Source organism: Oncorhynchus nerka, linkage group LG5, assembly GCF_034236695.1.
Source record: "Oncorhynchus nerka isolate Pitt River linkage group LG5, Oner_Uvic_2.0, whole genome shotgun sequence".
Classification (NCBI taxonomy): domain Eukaryota; kingdom Metazoa; phylum Chordata; class Actinopteri; order Salmoniformes; family Salmonidae; genus Oncorhynchus; species Oncorhynchus nerka.
This window is the reverse complement of record NC_088400.1, coordinates 21,861,319-21,877,520: the sequence shown is the minus strand read 5'-3', so window position 1 is coordinate 21,877,520 and position 16,202 is coordinate 21,861,319. Positions and strand designations below refer to the sequence as shown.

At 41.1% G+C, this 16,202-nt stretch overlaps 1 protein-coding gene across 3 annotated transcripts in view; it reads left to right on the top strand.

Moving 5' to 3' along the window:
- Positions 1 to 8,087, top strand: part of mbnl3 (muscleblind-like splicing regulator 3) — a 111,883-nt gene extending 103,796 nt beyond the window's left edge. For 2 of the 3 annotated variants that reach the window (XM_065018461.1, XM_065018459.1), the window contains 2 exons: positions 3,669 to 3,763; positions 7,985 to 8,087. In XM_065018461.1, coding sequence (XP_064874533.1) covers positions 3,669 to 3,763; positions 7,985 to 8,002 — 113 coding nt within the window. In that variant the 3' untranslated portion in view covers positions 8,003 to 8,087. Of the gene's footprint in view, positions 1 to 3,668; positions 3,764 to 7,981 lie in introns of all 3 variants that reach the window. The other variant, XM_065018460.1, reaches the window with a different exon arrangement.
- Positions 8,088 to 16,202: the final 8,115 nt, after the last annotated feature.

Here is a 16,202-nt window from a genome sequence, read left to right as displayed (position 1 = left end):
TCCCCCTCTACCTCCCTCTCTACCTGACCCTCTACCTCCCCTTTACCTCCCCCGCTGCCTAGCCTTCTACCCCCCTCTCTACCTGACCCTCTACCTCCCCTCTGCCTAGCCTTCTACCCCCCTCTACCTTCTTCTCCACCTGACCCTCTACCTCCCCCTCTGCCTAGCCTTTACCTCCCTCTCTTCCTGACTCTCTATCCCCCTTCTACCTAGCCTTCTACCCCCCCCTCTGCCTAGCCTTCTACTTCCCTCTCTACCTTCCCCTCTACCTCCCCTTCCACCTAGCCTTCTACTTCCCTCTCTACCTTCCCCTCTACCTCCCCCTCCACCTAGCCTTCTACCCCCTCTACCTCCCTCTCTACCTGACCCTCTACCTCCCCCTCTACCTAGCTTTCTACCTCCCCCTCTACCTAGCCTTCTACCTCCCTCTCTGCCTCCCTCTCTACCTGACCCTCCACCTCCCCCTATCTAGCCCTCTACCTCTCCTCGACCTCCCCCTCTACCACCCTCTCTACCTGACCCCTTACCTCCACCTTTACTTTCCACTCTACCTTCCATCTACCTCCCCTCTAACTACTATAGCTGTATTTGACAAACTCTACCCTCTCTAACTCTGAGTGCATCGCTATAATATTTCCTTCTCCTGAAGTGCACACTGGTTCACCTGACATAGGAAGGTCCAGCTGACAGACCCGTGAGTCTCTCCGTACAGTAAGACTTAGGCTATGTCCCAATTATCTCTTCTTCCTCCAAAAGTGTGGACTTGTTCACTTCCTTCAACTGATTTGAAAGGAAATGATTGGTGTAAGAAATATGGTGGAAATTCCAACTAGCCAATGCCTCCACCAATCCAATTATTTTATATTTATGGAAGTAGTGAACCAGTGCACAGGGCAGGCTCAGCAGGCTTGAAACGGATACTTTTACTGCAGTAAGAGGAGCAGTAAGAGTATCCGTTACTGTAAGCTCCTCTTACTGTATCTAGGGGAAGGTAGCTTCTCTTACTGTATCTAGGAGAAGGTAGCTCCTCTTTCTCTATCGAGGGGAAGTTAGCTCATCTTATTGTATCTAGGGGAACATAGCTCCTCTTACTGTATCTAGGGGAAGGTAGCTCCTCTTACTGTATATAGGGGAAGGTAGCTCCTCTTACTGTATCTAGGGGAAGGTAGCTCCTCTTACTGTATCTAGGGGAAGGTAGCTATTCTTACTGTATCTTGGAGAGGTAGCTCCTCTTACTGTATCTAGGGGAAGGTACCTCCTCTTACTGTATCTAGGGGAAGGTAGCTCCTCTTACTGTGTCTAGGGGGAGTTGCTCCTCTTACTGTATCTAGAGGAAGGTAGCTCCTCTTACTGTATCTAGGGGAAGGTAGCTCCTCCTACTGTATCTAGGGGATGGTAGCTCCTCTTAATGTATCTAGGGGGAAGTTGCTCCTCATACTGTATCTAGGGGGAGGTAGGTCATCTTACTGTATCTAGTGGGAGTTGCTCCTCTTACTGTATCTATGGGGAAGTTGCTCCTCATACTGTATCTAGGGGGAGGTAGGTCCTCTTGCTGTATGTAGGGGAAGGTGTATTTAGGGGAAGGTAGCTCCTCTTACTGTATCTAGGGGAAGGTCGCTCCTCTTACTGTTTCTAGGGGGAGGTAGCTCCTCTTACTGTTTCTAGGGGAGGTAGCTCCTCATACTGTTTCTAGGGGAAGGTAGCTCCTCTTACTGTATCTAGGGGAAGGTAGCTCCTTTTACAGTATATAGGGGAAGGTAGCTCCTCTTACTGTATCTAGGGGAAGGTAGCTCCTCTTACTGTATCTAGGGGGAGGTAGCTCTTCTTACTGTATCTAGGGGAAGGTGTATCTAGGGGAAGGTAGCTCCTCTTACTCTATCTAGGGGAAGGTAGCTCATTTTACTGTATCTAGGGGAAGGTAGCTCCTCTTACTGTATCTAGGGGGAGGTAGCTCCTCTTACTGTATCTAGGGGAAGGTAGCTCCTCTTACTGTATCTAGGGGACGGTAGCTCCTCTTACTGTATCTAGGGGAAGGTAGCTCCTCTTACTGTGTCTAAGAGGGTCTAGGGGAAGGTGTATCTAGGGGAAGCTAGCTCCTCTTACTGTATCTAGGGAAAGGTAGCTCCTCTTACTGTATCTAGGGGACGGTAGCTCCTCTTACTGTATCTAGGGGGAGGTAGTTCCTCTTACTGTATCTAGGGGAAGGTAGCTCCTCTTACTGTATCTAGGGGGAGGTAGCTCCTCTTACTGTATCTAAGGGGATCTAGGGAAAGGTGTATCTAGGGGAAGGTAGCTCCTCTTACTGTCCCTAGGGGAAGGTAGCTCCTCTTACTGTCCCTAGGGGAAGGTAGCTCCTCTTACTGTCCCTAGGGGAAGGTAGCTCCTCTTACTGTGTCTAGGGGGAAGTTGCTCCTCTTACTGTGTCTAGGGGGAAGTTGCTCCTCTTACTGTATCTAGGGGGAGGTAGGTCCTCTTACTGTATCTAGGGGGAGGTAGGTCCTCTTACTGTATCTAGGGGGAGGTAGGTCCTCTCACTGTATCTAGGGGAAAGTAGCTCATCTTACTGTATCTAGGGGAAAGTAACTCATCTTACTGTATCTAGGGGGAGGTAGGTCCTCTTACTGTATCTAGGGGAATGTAGCTCCTCTTACTGTATCTAGGGGGAGGTAGCTCTCACTGTAAAATCAGAAAGTGTGTGTGTGTGTGTGTGTGTCAGTGTTTGTGCTTTTCTATAAGCTGTGTTTCTGTTTTTTATGCATGTCCTACCCGGTATTCGTTTTTTCATCCATACCCTTCTGCATTTAACATGATGATGCTGATTTCTACACATTCGGCCTGTATACCTGTCTGTTGCATTTGTTTCTGATGTATTCATTCCCTTTTTGAAACGGCACGTGATGCATCACACTCCCACAGAATTGTTGGAAAGTAGTGCACCCAAAGGGAATAGGGTGCCATTTGGGACGCAAACTATCTGACCTTTCACTTTAATGAAATCATAATGTCAGTCAGGAGGGTTAGATGGTGACTTTGTCCCAAACAGCACCCTGTTCTCTTTATGGAACACTACTTTTGACCACGACCCTTAGCCTGCTGTGTACACACTGCTATCTCCTTCCCATCTAAAGGCTAACTTCTTTGATTATTTTTAGAATATTTCCTCAACATATTAATGTGATTCAGTTATGTGATAAGGATGATAATTGAGTGTCATATTATATTAGCTAATGCCTTTACATTTTTGTGTGAGTCTGTGGTTCACAGAAATAGTATTTTGCTTATTTTTTCTGTTATTCATTTGCTCCCTCCCTACACATGTACTCCCTCCATCTGAATACAATTATCAGATGCCTGATTCGATTGTATGAAATAGGATTTCTGACATATTTTGTTAACGACTATTAGATTTGAGACAATATTGAATATTGTTCATCAGTTTTAACATAGTTGGTTCTCCTTTAATTGGAATAATTCATGTCATTTAATTTTTCTCTTATTTCATTTGCATGTCTCGGTTCTTGTTGAAACCCCTCACCCCCTGGCAATGTCGTCACATGACTTCTTGCCATGACTTTTACTCCTCTTCCACATTTCACCATGGTAACCATAACATCCCCCCTCCCCCCACCCATCCCCCCTGTCTCTCGTCCAACTCGCCTGAATAAAAGTACCCATGATGCACGGTGCCACCACCTCCACTGTTTCGTCGGCCTCGACCCCAGTCACCAATGTTCCTTTCGCAGAATCAGCCTCCTCCAATCAGGTTTGTCCCTTCATTTTGGGTTCTCTCTTTGGTTTCTATCTGTATGGTGTCAGGTCTTTGGCCATTAAGACTCCCATTTTTTATCATTTAATATACATACATACTGTATGTGTTTCACATTTCACTTTTTTCAGTCACGTTTTAATGTGACACACTGAAAGTAGATTTTTTTGGGGTGGATTCTGTTGCATTTGGGTCTAGTGTTAAGCCATCTGTGTCACTCTGTCTGTCAAATAAAATACATTTTTATTGGTCACATGCTTCAGAAACAGCAGGTGTAGACTAACAGTTAAATGCTTACTTACAGGCCCTTCCCAAAAATACAGAGAATTTTTTGTTACTGAAATAATAGAAAAGTAAAACACGTAATAATAGAATTAATAATAAATATACAATGAGTAACGATAACTTGGCTATATACACGGGGTACCAGCGCCAAGTCAATGTGCAGGGGTACGAGGTAATTGAGGTAGATACAGTATGTACATATAGGTAGGGTTAAAGTGACAGAAAATAAATAGTAGCAGCAGCGTATGTGAAAGAAGTTAGTCAATGCACATAGTTAAATAGTTAACCAAATAGCTACCCGGACTAACTATTTAGAAGTCTTATGGTTTCGATGTAGAAGCTGTTTAATGTCCTGTTGCTTCCAGACTTGGTGCATCAGTACCTCTTGTCATGCAGTAGCAGAGTGAACAGTCTAGGACTTGGCTGGAGTCTTTGACCATTTTTAAGGCCTTCCTCTGACACTGCTTAGTATAGACGACCTGGATTTCCTGTTGATGTGAGCCATGACCAGCCTTTGACCAGAGTGCTATGGGGCGATAGTCATTTAGACAGGTTATCTTGGCATTCTTGGTCATAGGGAATATGATGGTCTGCTTGAAACATGTAGTTATTATAGACTGGGTCAGGGAGAGGTTGAAAATGTCAGTGAAGACACTTGCCAGCTGGTCAGCGCATGCTCGGATTACGCATCCCGGTAATCAGTCTGGCCCTGCGGCCTTGTGAATGTTAACCTGTTTAAAGGTCTTACTCACAGTGGCTACAGAGAGTGTGATCACACAGTCGTCCGGAGCAGCTGGTGCACTCATGCATGGTTCAGTGTGGCTTTCCTCGAAGCGAGCATTGAAGGCATTTAGCTCTTCTGGTAGGCTCATGCCACAGGGCAGCTCGCGTCTGTGTTTCCCTTTGTAATCTGGGATAGTTTGCAAGCCCTGCCAAATCTGACAAGCGTCAGAGCTGGTGTCGTAGGATTCGATCTTAGTCCTATATTGATGCTTTGCCTATTCGATGGTTCATCAGGTAGAGTAAAGCGGTTTCTTATAAGCGTCCAGAATATTGTCCTGCTCCTTGAAAGCGGCAGCTCTAGCGTTTACCATGGCTTCTGGTTGGGACATGTACGTATGGTCACTGTGGGGATGACGTCGTCCATGTACTTATTAATGAAGCCGGTGGTTAATCTCCTCAATGCCATTAGATGAATCCTGGAACATATTCCAACCTGTGCTAGCAAAACAGTCCTGTAGCTTAGCATCCACTGCATCGGACCACTTCCGTATTAAGCAAGTCACTGTTTGAGGTTTTGCTTGTAAGCAGGAATTAGAAGGATAGTTATGGTCAGATTTTCCAAATGGAGGGGGCAAGGGAGAGCTTTGTATGCATTTATATGTGTGGAGTAAAGGTGATCTAAAGTTTTTTTCACGTGTAGTTGCACAGGTGACATGCTGGTAGAAATTAGGTAAAACGATTTAAGTTATTCCTGCATTAAAATCCCTGCTACTAGGAGCGTCGCTTCTGGATGAGCATTTTCTTGTTTGCTTATGGCCCTAAACAGCTCGTTGAGTGCGGTCTTCGTGCCAGCATCGGTTTGTGGTGGTAAATAGACAGCTATGAAAAATATAGATGAAAACTCTTGGTGAATAGTATGGTCTACAGCTTATCATGAGGTATTATAACTCAAGCATGCAGAACCTCGAGACTTCCTAATATTAGAGCTTGCGCACCAACTGTTGTTAACAAAGAGACACACACCTCCCCTCTTGAGCTTACCCAACTGCTGTTCTGTCCTGATGATGCATAGAAAAAACAATTAGATGTACAGTGCATTCGGAAAGTATTCAGACCCCGTGACATTTTCCAAAATTTGTTATGTTACAGCCTTATTCTAAATTGTATTCAACTGTTTTTTCCCCTCATCAATCTACACACAATAACCCATAATGACAAAGCAAAAACAGGTTTATATATATTTTTAAAAATGAAAATATCACATTTACATAAGCACATTTGGCAGCGATTACAGGCACACCTGTATTTGGGGAGTTTATCCCATTCTTCTCTGCAGATCCTCTCAAGCTCTGTCAGGTTGGATGGGTTGCGTCGCTGCACAGCTATTTTCAGGTCTCTCCAGAGATCATCGATCTGGTTCAAGTCTGGGCTCTGGCTGGGCCACTCAAGGAAATTCAGAGACTTGTCCCGAAGCCACTCCTGCGTTGTCTTGGCTGTATGCTTAGGGTCATTGTCCCATTGGAAGGTAAACCTTCGCCCCCAGTCTGAGGTACTGAGTGCTCTGGAGCAGGTTTTCATGCTGCCACCGCCATGCTTCACCGTAGGGATGATGCCAGGTTTCCTCCAGACGTGACGCTTGGCATTTAGGCCAAAGAGTTCCAGCTTGGTTTCATCAGACCAGAGAATCTTGTTTCTCATGGTCTGAGAGTCATTTAGGTACCTTTTGGCAAACACCAAGCAGGCTGTCATGTGCCTTTTACTGATGAGTGGCTTCCGTTTAGCCGCTCTACCATAAAGGCTTGATTGGTGGAGTGCTGCAGAGATGTTTGTCCTTCTGGAAGGTTCTCCCATCTCCACAGAGGAACTCTTGAGCTCTGTCAGAGACCATCAGATTCTTGGTCACCTCCCTGACCAATGCCTTTCTCCCCCGATTGTTCTAGGAAGATTCTTGGTGGTTACAAGCTTCTTCCATTTAAGTTTCAAATGTCAAAAAAACTGTTTTCGCTTTGTCATTATGGGGTATTGTGTGTAGATTGATGAGTAAAATATTGTATTTAATCTATTTTAGAATAAGGCTGTAATGTAACAGAATGTGGAAAAAGTCAAGAGGGGTCTGAATACGTTCCGAATGCACTGTATGTCAATCTGAAGTGTATGCAAATAGATTCTACAAATGGTTAGGCATTTTCAACACTCAAATGCTTCTCAAAAAGACTAAAAGAGAAGTAGTCAATGTTTCCTCAACCAGGAAATACTATCATGCATGTTATTGATGTTAGTTCTGTGTGTACAGTTAAGGACAAGGTGTGCTGCTCTGTTTTGAGCCAGCGGCAGCTTTCTTTTCATACCACACATACTGTACTCTCCCCATCTTCACAACAACTTTGTCAAAATGACTTGCCCATGATGACTGACCATCCATGTTACTCCTAGGAGTTCAGCTTCTTCTACTCAATGGTCACACGCTTTATGCACAACTCCAGCTGAGGTTTAGGTCTTAGAGAATGTTTTGAACCAAATACAATGCTTTTGGTTTCAGACAAGTTTATTGTTAATCACCCATTCTGACACTAACTGTCACTCCTTGTTAAGAGTCTCAATGAGCTCACTGCCTTTGGGTGCTGACATGTAGAGTGAGGAATCATCAGCTTACATAGTCATTTTGGCTTCTTGTAAGACAAGTGGCAAACATTTGTAAAAATAGAGAAGAGTAATGGCCCAAGGCAACTGCCCTGAGGAACACTGCACTGTACATATCTGATGTTAGAGAAGCTTCCATTGAAGAACATTCTCTGGGTTCTATTGGATAAGTAACTTTCCAACCATGTGATAGCAGGTGATGTAAAGCCATTTTCTATAATAACAAATTATGATCAATAACATCCAAGGCTGCACTGAAATCTAACAATACAGCTCCAACTATCATCTTATTATCAATTTATTTTAGCCAATCATCATTCATCTGAGTCAGTGCAGAGCAAGTTGATGCATTACAATACTGTACTACTTTTGGTGAAATGACATTATCCCTCTTTCCAGTTGTTTTCTAGGTTTCATTTCTCCTCTTCCCCTCTCCCTTTCTCTCTCTCCTCTCTCTCTCTCTCCCCCTTTTTCTCTCCTCTCTCTCTCCCCCTTTTCTCTCTGTCTCTCTCTCTCTCTCTCTCTCTCTCTCCCCCTTTTTCTCTCTGTCTCTCTCATCTCCTCCAGTAGACCCTTCAGAGGTTCTGAGTGCCGACCCAGTGGACCTTCAGTGCGTCCCCATGGAAGCCCACTTCTGCCCTCTCCCCAAACTCCTGATGGCTGCTCCAGTGGCGCTGAACCCAGTAACCCTCCCGTGAAACCCCAGTTAAAGCACCCGACAACACCATCAAACCCTTAGTCATCCCCAACCAACCAACCCTGCCCCAAAAATACCACAGTCAACTATTTGAATGCAACAAACATGTGCCTAACCTACAGTGCACACCAAGTGAGAGGTAGTGTTATCCTCATTAAGGAGGTATTCACATAATAAAGAAGTTGACTTGGTTTTATTGACATTTATCACAGGCAATACTAAAGCTTGGACCCATTACTGTTGATGTAAAGCCAGCCCAGACTGATGCACATTGACTTGAAGGAGCAGACTGAAGGAGAGGCTCCCCAGTTCTTACAGCCATACAAACCCACACCTTTAACACACAAATACACATACACACTAAAAACAGCTCATCCTCTTGGAGACTAAGCTGAGGATATGAGGCGTAAGGTCGTATAATCTTACACAGCTGACTGTTCCCTCAAAGTCAGACAGTCTGGAAAGAAAATGAGTGACAAGTCAGACAAGAAGAAAGAAGTAATCTGCAGATCTTGGATCATGCTAGAAGTAGTCCGCAGAGCTTGGATCATTCTTGAAGTAATCTGCAGAGGTTGGATCATTTTAGAAGTAGTCTGCAGAGGTTGGATCATTTTAGAAGTAGTCTGCAGAGGTTGGATAATTTAGAAGTAGTCTGCAGAGGTTGGATTATTCTTGAAGTAATCTGCAGAGGTTGGATCATTTTAGAAGTAGTCTGCAGAGGTTGGATCATTTAGAAGTAGTCTGCAGAGGTTGGATTATTCTTGAAGTAATCTGCAGAGGTTGGATCATTTTAGAAGTAGTCTGCAGAGGTTGGATCATTTAGAAGTAGTCTGCAGAGGTTGGATCATTTAGAAGTAGTCTGCAGAGGTTGGATCATTTAGAAGTCGTCTGCAGAGGTTGGATCCTGTAGATCATTCTAGAATGCGATGTCGTTTTCTTCATCTTTTCTTTTTCACTTCAAAGAAATGTGTTGCGTCTCATTTAATGTTTACAGTACGTTTCAAGACGGCTGAAGCTTAAAAGCAGTGTGTTATTATGTGAGCCATTCCCTTAGTTCAGAGAGGCTAAGCTCCTATGGTCCAATTCAAAAATCTCACCCAAGGTCTCATATATGATGTTCATTTGTCTGTGCCTTTTGAGTTCCCAGCTATGTAGGAGATTTGATGTCTTATCCCAAAACAACTGAACTCAATGACTTAAAACCCAATAGCCTTGATCTCAGACAAAGTATAGAGAAGTGTTTCTATTGACACACAAGTCTATAGCTCCTCCTGTGTATATATTGCCTGTCGAAAGGTCTCTCTGTTCAGGAGGACTAGGTCCTGTGACAAGCTCTCTTCATGAGATGATTTTTGGGTCGTTACACGAATAGAGTGCCTTTCAATTGAACTGTTAGATCACGTACATCGATGCTCTAACTAGTCTCGTAAATCCCAGACCTATAGAGCAACAGCACTGGGAATCATGAAAAAGGACATTGTCCTCTTCAGACAGACCAATCACAAGTTTGGGTAGGCGGGGCTTAGAATGCAGGCAGGAATTGTGAAGAACTCTTACCAATGATGGCCTGTAGAGCCAGACATGCCAGAACTTCGCAATTTGAAACCAAAGTTTGCAGGCAAAACCTTTGCAGTGGTTTTAGTGAAGGTAGTTGATGCAAACTAGCCACTTGTGAAATACACTCATTAAAATAACCTCTGTGAGCTCCAACTTGTTAGCTACTATTTTGGGCAACAAGCGAATAAGGCAGTGACGTAAGAAAGAAGGAAATCCCAACTCCACCTTTTACTCTATGTCAAATGGACTTTGTCTTAGTACAGACGTGTATGCTGGAAGACTGGTGCATTGTGGGAGGCAACCCATCTGTCTAGAGAGGCTATGCTCTGATTTAACAAAACCATTTTCATTCAAATAAGTTATTTGTTTTCTCTAAAAATCCACATTTTGCCATATCCCATGTCTTGTTGGTCCAACTTCTAGGAAGATTTTAACTCACTTAACTGCAAGTTTTTCAGATGTTTTCATGGTCATTTCTGAAGATGTTTTACTTATTTAATGTAATTCCCCCTCTGACATCATTGAACGTCTGTGCACGCATGATAGAACAGCAATGTACTGCTATTTTATTTTACCACGATGCCGGATGCTCCTCTCCTCCGTTTAATCAACAAAACAAAAACAATATCACCTTTGCTCGGGCCGAAGAATGGCGCTGTTATTCCCTTGTGTGGATTTCAACTTTAAACCTCTTGAGATGGGAAAACATGTTTGTTATGAATTTCAACATGTGCTCCTCATGACAGAATGTTACAATTAAGTGAAAGCGTTATTTTTGACAAAATTACACTTCCCAAAAGGTCATCTATTCGTGGAAGGGACACATTATTGAAAACAAAAATGAAATTCAATGGCGAAATCTGAAATAATACTTATTAATATTTCTTGAACTTTCTGGAACCACTGCAGAGGCTGCATCAGGGGAGTTGCTTTGCTTGTCTGAAAGGTCTAGCATGCTTACCTGTGTGCCAATGATTCTATAATGGAGGTTTGTCTGTGCCAATCATTGGTGTATACTGTATCCTGAATAGAATTCCCTTACTGTTGTCAGATTGATATCTGAGTGGATGTTTCCCCTTCAATGAGCCGTCCCTTCCTCTGTCAGACGTCAACTAACAGATCTTTTTTGGGGTCAATCTCCTGCATTCATAGTAGTATGTTTAAGTAAGTGGTATACATTTTTCTATATGTTGTGTTAAGAATATTTTAATGGAATGGATTTGACAAAAAAATGTGGTTCTGCAGGGAGTATATTGAGTAAGCTTGAAATTGTTCTGTCTGTAAAACATGTATTTGATCATAGTCACTGTGTCCTTACTTTCAATCATCAGCAGACTTTAAATGCTACAAATATAGTGACCTGGTGGGACAGTACCGACCTAAGTAGAGGAAATAGAAGGAGATAGTGAGAGACTGAAAGAGAAACTGATCAGTTCTGGAGTCAAGTATTTGGTCTTAAAATGGTATCCAGAATTATTACAAAATGGAGCAGAATTGCTATGAAAATGGATAGAGACAATACATTAGCTGATATGTTTAGGTGAGTTTTAATGTGCCTCTCTCACTCGTTTTCAAGTCTTCTGAAACCAATCACTGTCCATACACTGTAATAACTGACTTTTCAGTCTTTTCCAAACAGATACGTTGACTAGCACTGCCTGTCTGGCGCCATTGATCTGTCGTGTCTCTGTAGTTTCTTCTTTGAAACAGCTGTGTTGTCTCATCTTTTGATGAGATAAAAAAAGTAATCAGCCTGAGTGGGTGGTGTGTTTAAATGTTTTAATTAATGACACTGAATCACTGAGTTGGACGTGGAAATGTTGAGACGTTTTCCACATCTTGGGGGAAATGGATATTGACAGGAAGCGATTCATGTTTAAGTCATGTCATTTACGTGGTGAATGTATCTAATAGCGCAAAAGTCGAACGGCATGTTGAAATGTAATGATTCACTATATAGGCTATTTCTATTAAGAGGTCAAATGCAAACCACGTTAAGAAAACATACTGTGTTAAGAAATGTTTTAAGTATGTGTGTGTATTGTTATATAGGTTTATGTTTAAATGTGTGAGTACTTTCAGAAATATCTTTGGACAAGTGTGGTCCCTGCATTTTCCTCCTATATTTGATGCATTCAGATGCATATTAGAAATGGTCCTCTCTTAATCAATGAAATTGATATTAGAATGTCTAGACATATTCATTTTGTCTAAATTGTATAGCTTTGAAGGACTTGCGTTGCCCAGCCAAGATGAAAATCTATCTTCTCTCTCCCCCCCCCTCTCTATGTCACATCATTATGCCTTCTCCAACTGCTATCCAGCTGGAAATAACAAAATACTTCATTTAAGAAAAATAAAATGTGCCTCGTGGGGGGGGGGGGGGCGTTAGCATTTGAAGTAAACGTACATGTTTAAGAGGTGTGTTTTCCTTGTACAACATAGTTAACTAGAGTAATTGTAGTGTTGTTGGTAGAAATATATGATTCTTTCTTTCTTCATCCTTCACCATTATGTTCCAAAGTTTCTCCCTCTCTAAATGGTACTTCATCGAATTTCCGTCACATTTTTAGTCTTTATTCCTAAATCACAATATCAAAGATGTGACTATTTATGGACAGAACTGTTAGTGGTATTTTCACCCATTTAGATTTGTTTTTATTGTTTATTCGACATTTGAAAAAAGTCATAGCATGAAAATAAGATAATCTTCATTGATACTTAATTAATAGTTTGTGTAGTTTCCATTTAAGAAAAACTAAAAATAGAAATTATATTAAAAAAATATATACATTTGTATCTATACAATGATAGATTCATTGTTACTTATTAATAGTACATCGTTGTTGTTGTTGTTGCTGTGGCAACAGAACGACAACATGGCTACCTTTGTCAATCTTAATTGTGAATTTTTTCACATATGAATTGAAATAATGTACAACATTAACTTATTCAGAAAGGGAATGTCTAGTTAGATTGTCTTGGATTGCAAGATGATTGAATATTTTGTAAGAAAAAGTCAAGTTAAATCCTTAATGTCCAAAGGTCCTCTGGGGAGATCAGGTGTTTTGTTTGTTTATCTTTTGGATTTGATTCGTTTTTATTTCTGTATTTTGTTTTTTTGAAGAGTAAGAACGCATCTCAGCTTTTAAAATGATCACCTTAAATACCAGGAGGGTAAAGAGACTTTGGGACTGGATACAAGATTGAAATAATTCTGCTAAATTGAGTCATTATAGACTTATGACCTGATTTGATTTGCTGTTTTTGATCACCACATTACATTGGAGTTGATCTGGCCCATACATGCTGTACAGAATTTGCTATGCGTCGTCTCTATGCATTGTATTGCCAACAATTTTCACCTAGGCTCATAGGCTTATACTATAGGCCTTCTGTCCACCTGGACAGGGAGTGCTGATGTCACCGAGCTCTTGGATTGGTCCTCAGTATGAAGTCTCTTTCCCCCTGTGGCCTGCCCAGCTGTGCTGGGAGATGTTGATGCTCGCTTGAGCTTTAAGGGATTCAACCGGTGTACGAATGTGTGATATTCACCTCGTTTGCACTTATGTACATAAGTAAGTCAAAATATTCTGAATTTATTTTGAATAAATATAGAGAAAAGAACTGATAAAAAAAAATGTAATTTACTGTATTGTTAAGAAATACAGATAAACAATTATCATTTTAATACAGTGTAACAAAAGAGAGTTGTTTTTGAGGGATGTGTCTTTGGTTTTGTTATATATGTGCCCTGCTCCTATCAAAACATGATGGTGCCTCTGTTAAGAGAAAACAGAATGTGTCAAAAAGAAGCTTTGTAGTTTGCCATACTTTATAGAAGCACATTTAGAAGTCCAGCTATGTCTGATCCTGAACCAGTTTAGTTATATATATCTATATATATATATATATATATATTTAGTTAGAACTATATGCATATAGTTAGAACTAATAGAACTATATGCATATTCCCTTTAGTAAACAAATGAATGATATTTACATTTCCATCAGGTGTTCTCCTGTTTGATGACACAGTGACACAGTAAATCAGAATGGTAGTTTACATAAAACTAGGGTTGCAAAGCTACCGGTAATTTAACGAAGTTACTGGAATCTTCTGTATTTTTTGGTAATTAACAGGTAATATATGGCAATCTATGATAACTTTGATCATTTATACTTGAATACATTTTTAAAAACGTATTCATATATAGTTTTCATGTTGTCCATTAGTTTCTAGCAGATATGATTCAAGAGGACATTTTATTCAATTAGAATGTAATCAACAATGGCATTATTTTCCATTAACTCTGCAATGCTTCTAACTATTGACTAAACTGACACCAGTTTAGCTACAAAACATTTACAACAAAGACATATTAACATAGTCTTGTAAAATAATTAAAAGTGTGTAAAACATAGAAAGGATATTTCATGCGTAAATCGTCATATTAAACACCAGTGGTATTCACTAAATTGATGGTTTATATTTAGAATGTTTTACAACTTTACCATTGTATTTTTTTAAATATTAAAATCTTCTTATTTGATTGTTATATATTTGACATGTGATAAGGCCACACAGAGGGCCAGAGATCATAACAGACACCTGTGGTCATCTGAAGTACCCAGAAGGGCAACTAGATGTTTTTTGATCATTTACATTAAATCCTTGAAATTGACCAAATTTCAGGTAGTTTACTGGTAAACTTTGAAATTGTAATGTAATATACCCTTCCTTTGCAACCCTATATAAAACTAGATTGGTTTCAAGATCAAACTGTGTTAGGATTTTCTACATTTTCTATCAGTCCCATCATTCTGCATGCAAGTCGATGTGCAGAAGAACCTGTGAATTTGGTGGTCCACCTGCTGTCTGTCTAGGAAATGACATCCGCTGACAGTCGGAAAATAATGAATGTCAGGTGTGCGCAAAAACAGGAAATAATTTGCTACTCGTGTGTATTTGGTTTGTGAGAAGGGATTTTTCTTTACTCATTGTCATTATCCAAAAAACAATCAATCTGAATTCTCCACAGGATTTTAGTCAGATCTGGATTTTAAAAAACTGGTTTTACTACAATCACACACACTTGCGAAACAAACATCCCTGACGAAAACTTCTGTTCATGCGAACTTGTACATTTAATGCTCTTCAATTGCTTTGGAAGCCAATCATTTTGTTGCCATGGCACTTGTCCTAGAGGTGGTGAAGGGACTGGGTCTCAGTGGATTGGTCCAAGGCCTTTCCACTGTAAACAGAGGAGAGGACAACCTTCCTGTAGACTGGGGATAAGACTGGGGGTCAAGGCTCCCAAACTTTTAACAACGGATTCAAAGATCAGTTTCATAATGTACATCTGTGCGTGTTGATGTGAAAGCAAAAACATAACATCTCATTCATGGCAAGTGACCACAGAATTTGTCCCTTTAATTTAAATAACTATTAGTTGCTTTGGGTGCTTTCTTGGATATTAGTTGCCTGTTTCTGCTTGCTTGGCAAGGCAAAGCCAAGGAGTGAACAAACTTGCACCCAGGTAAAATATTGGGTTTGTTTAAAAGCATTTCCGTTGGAGAGAAGGCTGTCCATTATGCTCCTCTCTCCCCCACTCTAGGACAAAAGTGAAATTGACTGCTTTGATTCCTGGTATGAAAATGCTTCTCTTTCACTTTCTATTTAGCTTGTTGTGCTTGTACGTGCTAGAGAACTGTGCTACATGCCAATTATTTTTGCTATGTATAAATATATAGGTATACATACCCATATGACTTATGTTATTTTTGTTTTACCTTTTAATAAAGCACTTAATTGGTGATCTATCTTTTTGGTCTGTGTGTGTTGTTCTTCTTCTTCATTCAGTTACATCTAGACATACTAAAGTGGTAGGAACTAAAAGAAAACACTGGATATTATGAGGAAATGATCAGAACGAAGTTGAGGACCCAATAGTTCATCTGACACAAGACCCAATTCAAACACTTGATTTTTATTTGCATATCACTTATTTTTTATTTACCCTTTATTTTAGCAGGGAGTCAGTCCCATGAGAGATGGCAGGGTGAGAGAGCAAGAGGGAGAAGGGGTAAGGAAGAGAACGGTCACAGAGAAATTAGAGAGAAGAAAGAAAGAGAGGTGTATGGAATAAGGATAAACAGGCTGGAGTTGGAATTAATTCAAATGCTTAAATGCTTCAAACTTGTATCAAGGGGGCTTTGTGACTTATGGTTGTTTAGGGTGCCAATTAACCAGCAAAGATACAGCATGAATTGGCTTTAGTGGGTGGAGGAGAGTTGAGACAGATTAGCTGATGTTTTGCCAATGTCAGAGGTATAGCAGCCTTCGACACTGTGAACCATCAGATCCTCCTCTCCACCCTCAGGGCTGGGTGTCTCAGGCTCTATCAGATCCTCCTTTCCACCCTCTCAGGGCTGGGTGTCTCAGGCTCTATCAGATCCTCCTTTCCACCCTCTCAGGGCTGGGTGTCTCAGGCTCTATCAGATCCTCCTTTCCACCCTCTCAGGGCTGGGTGT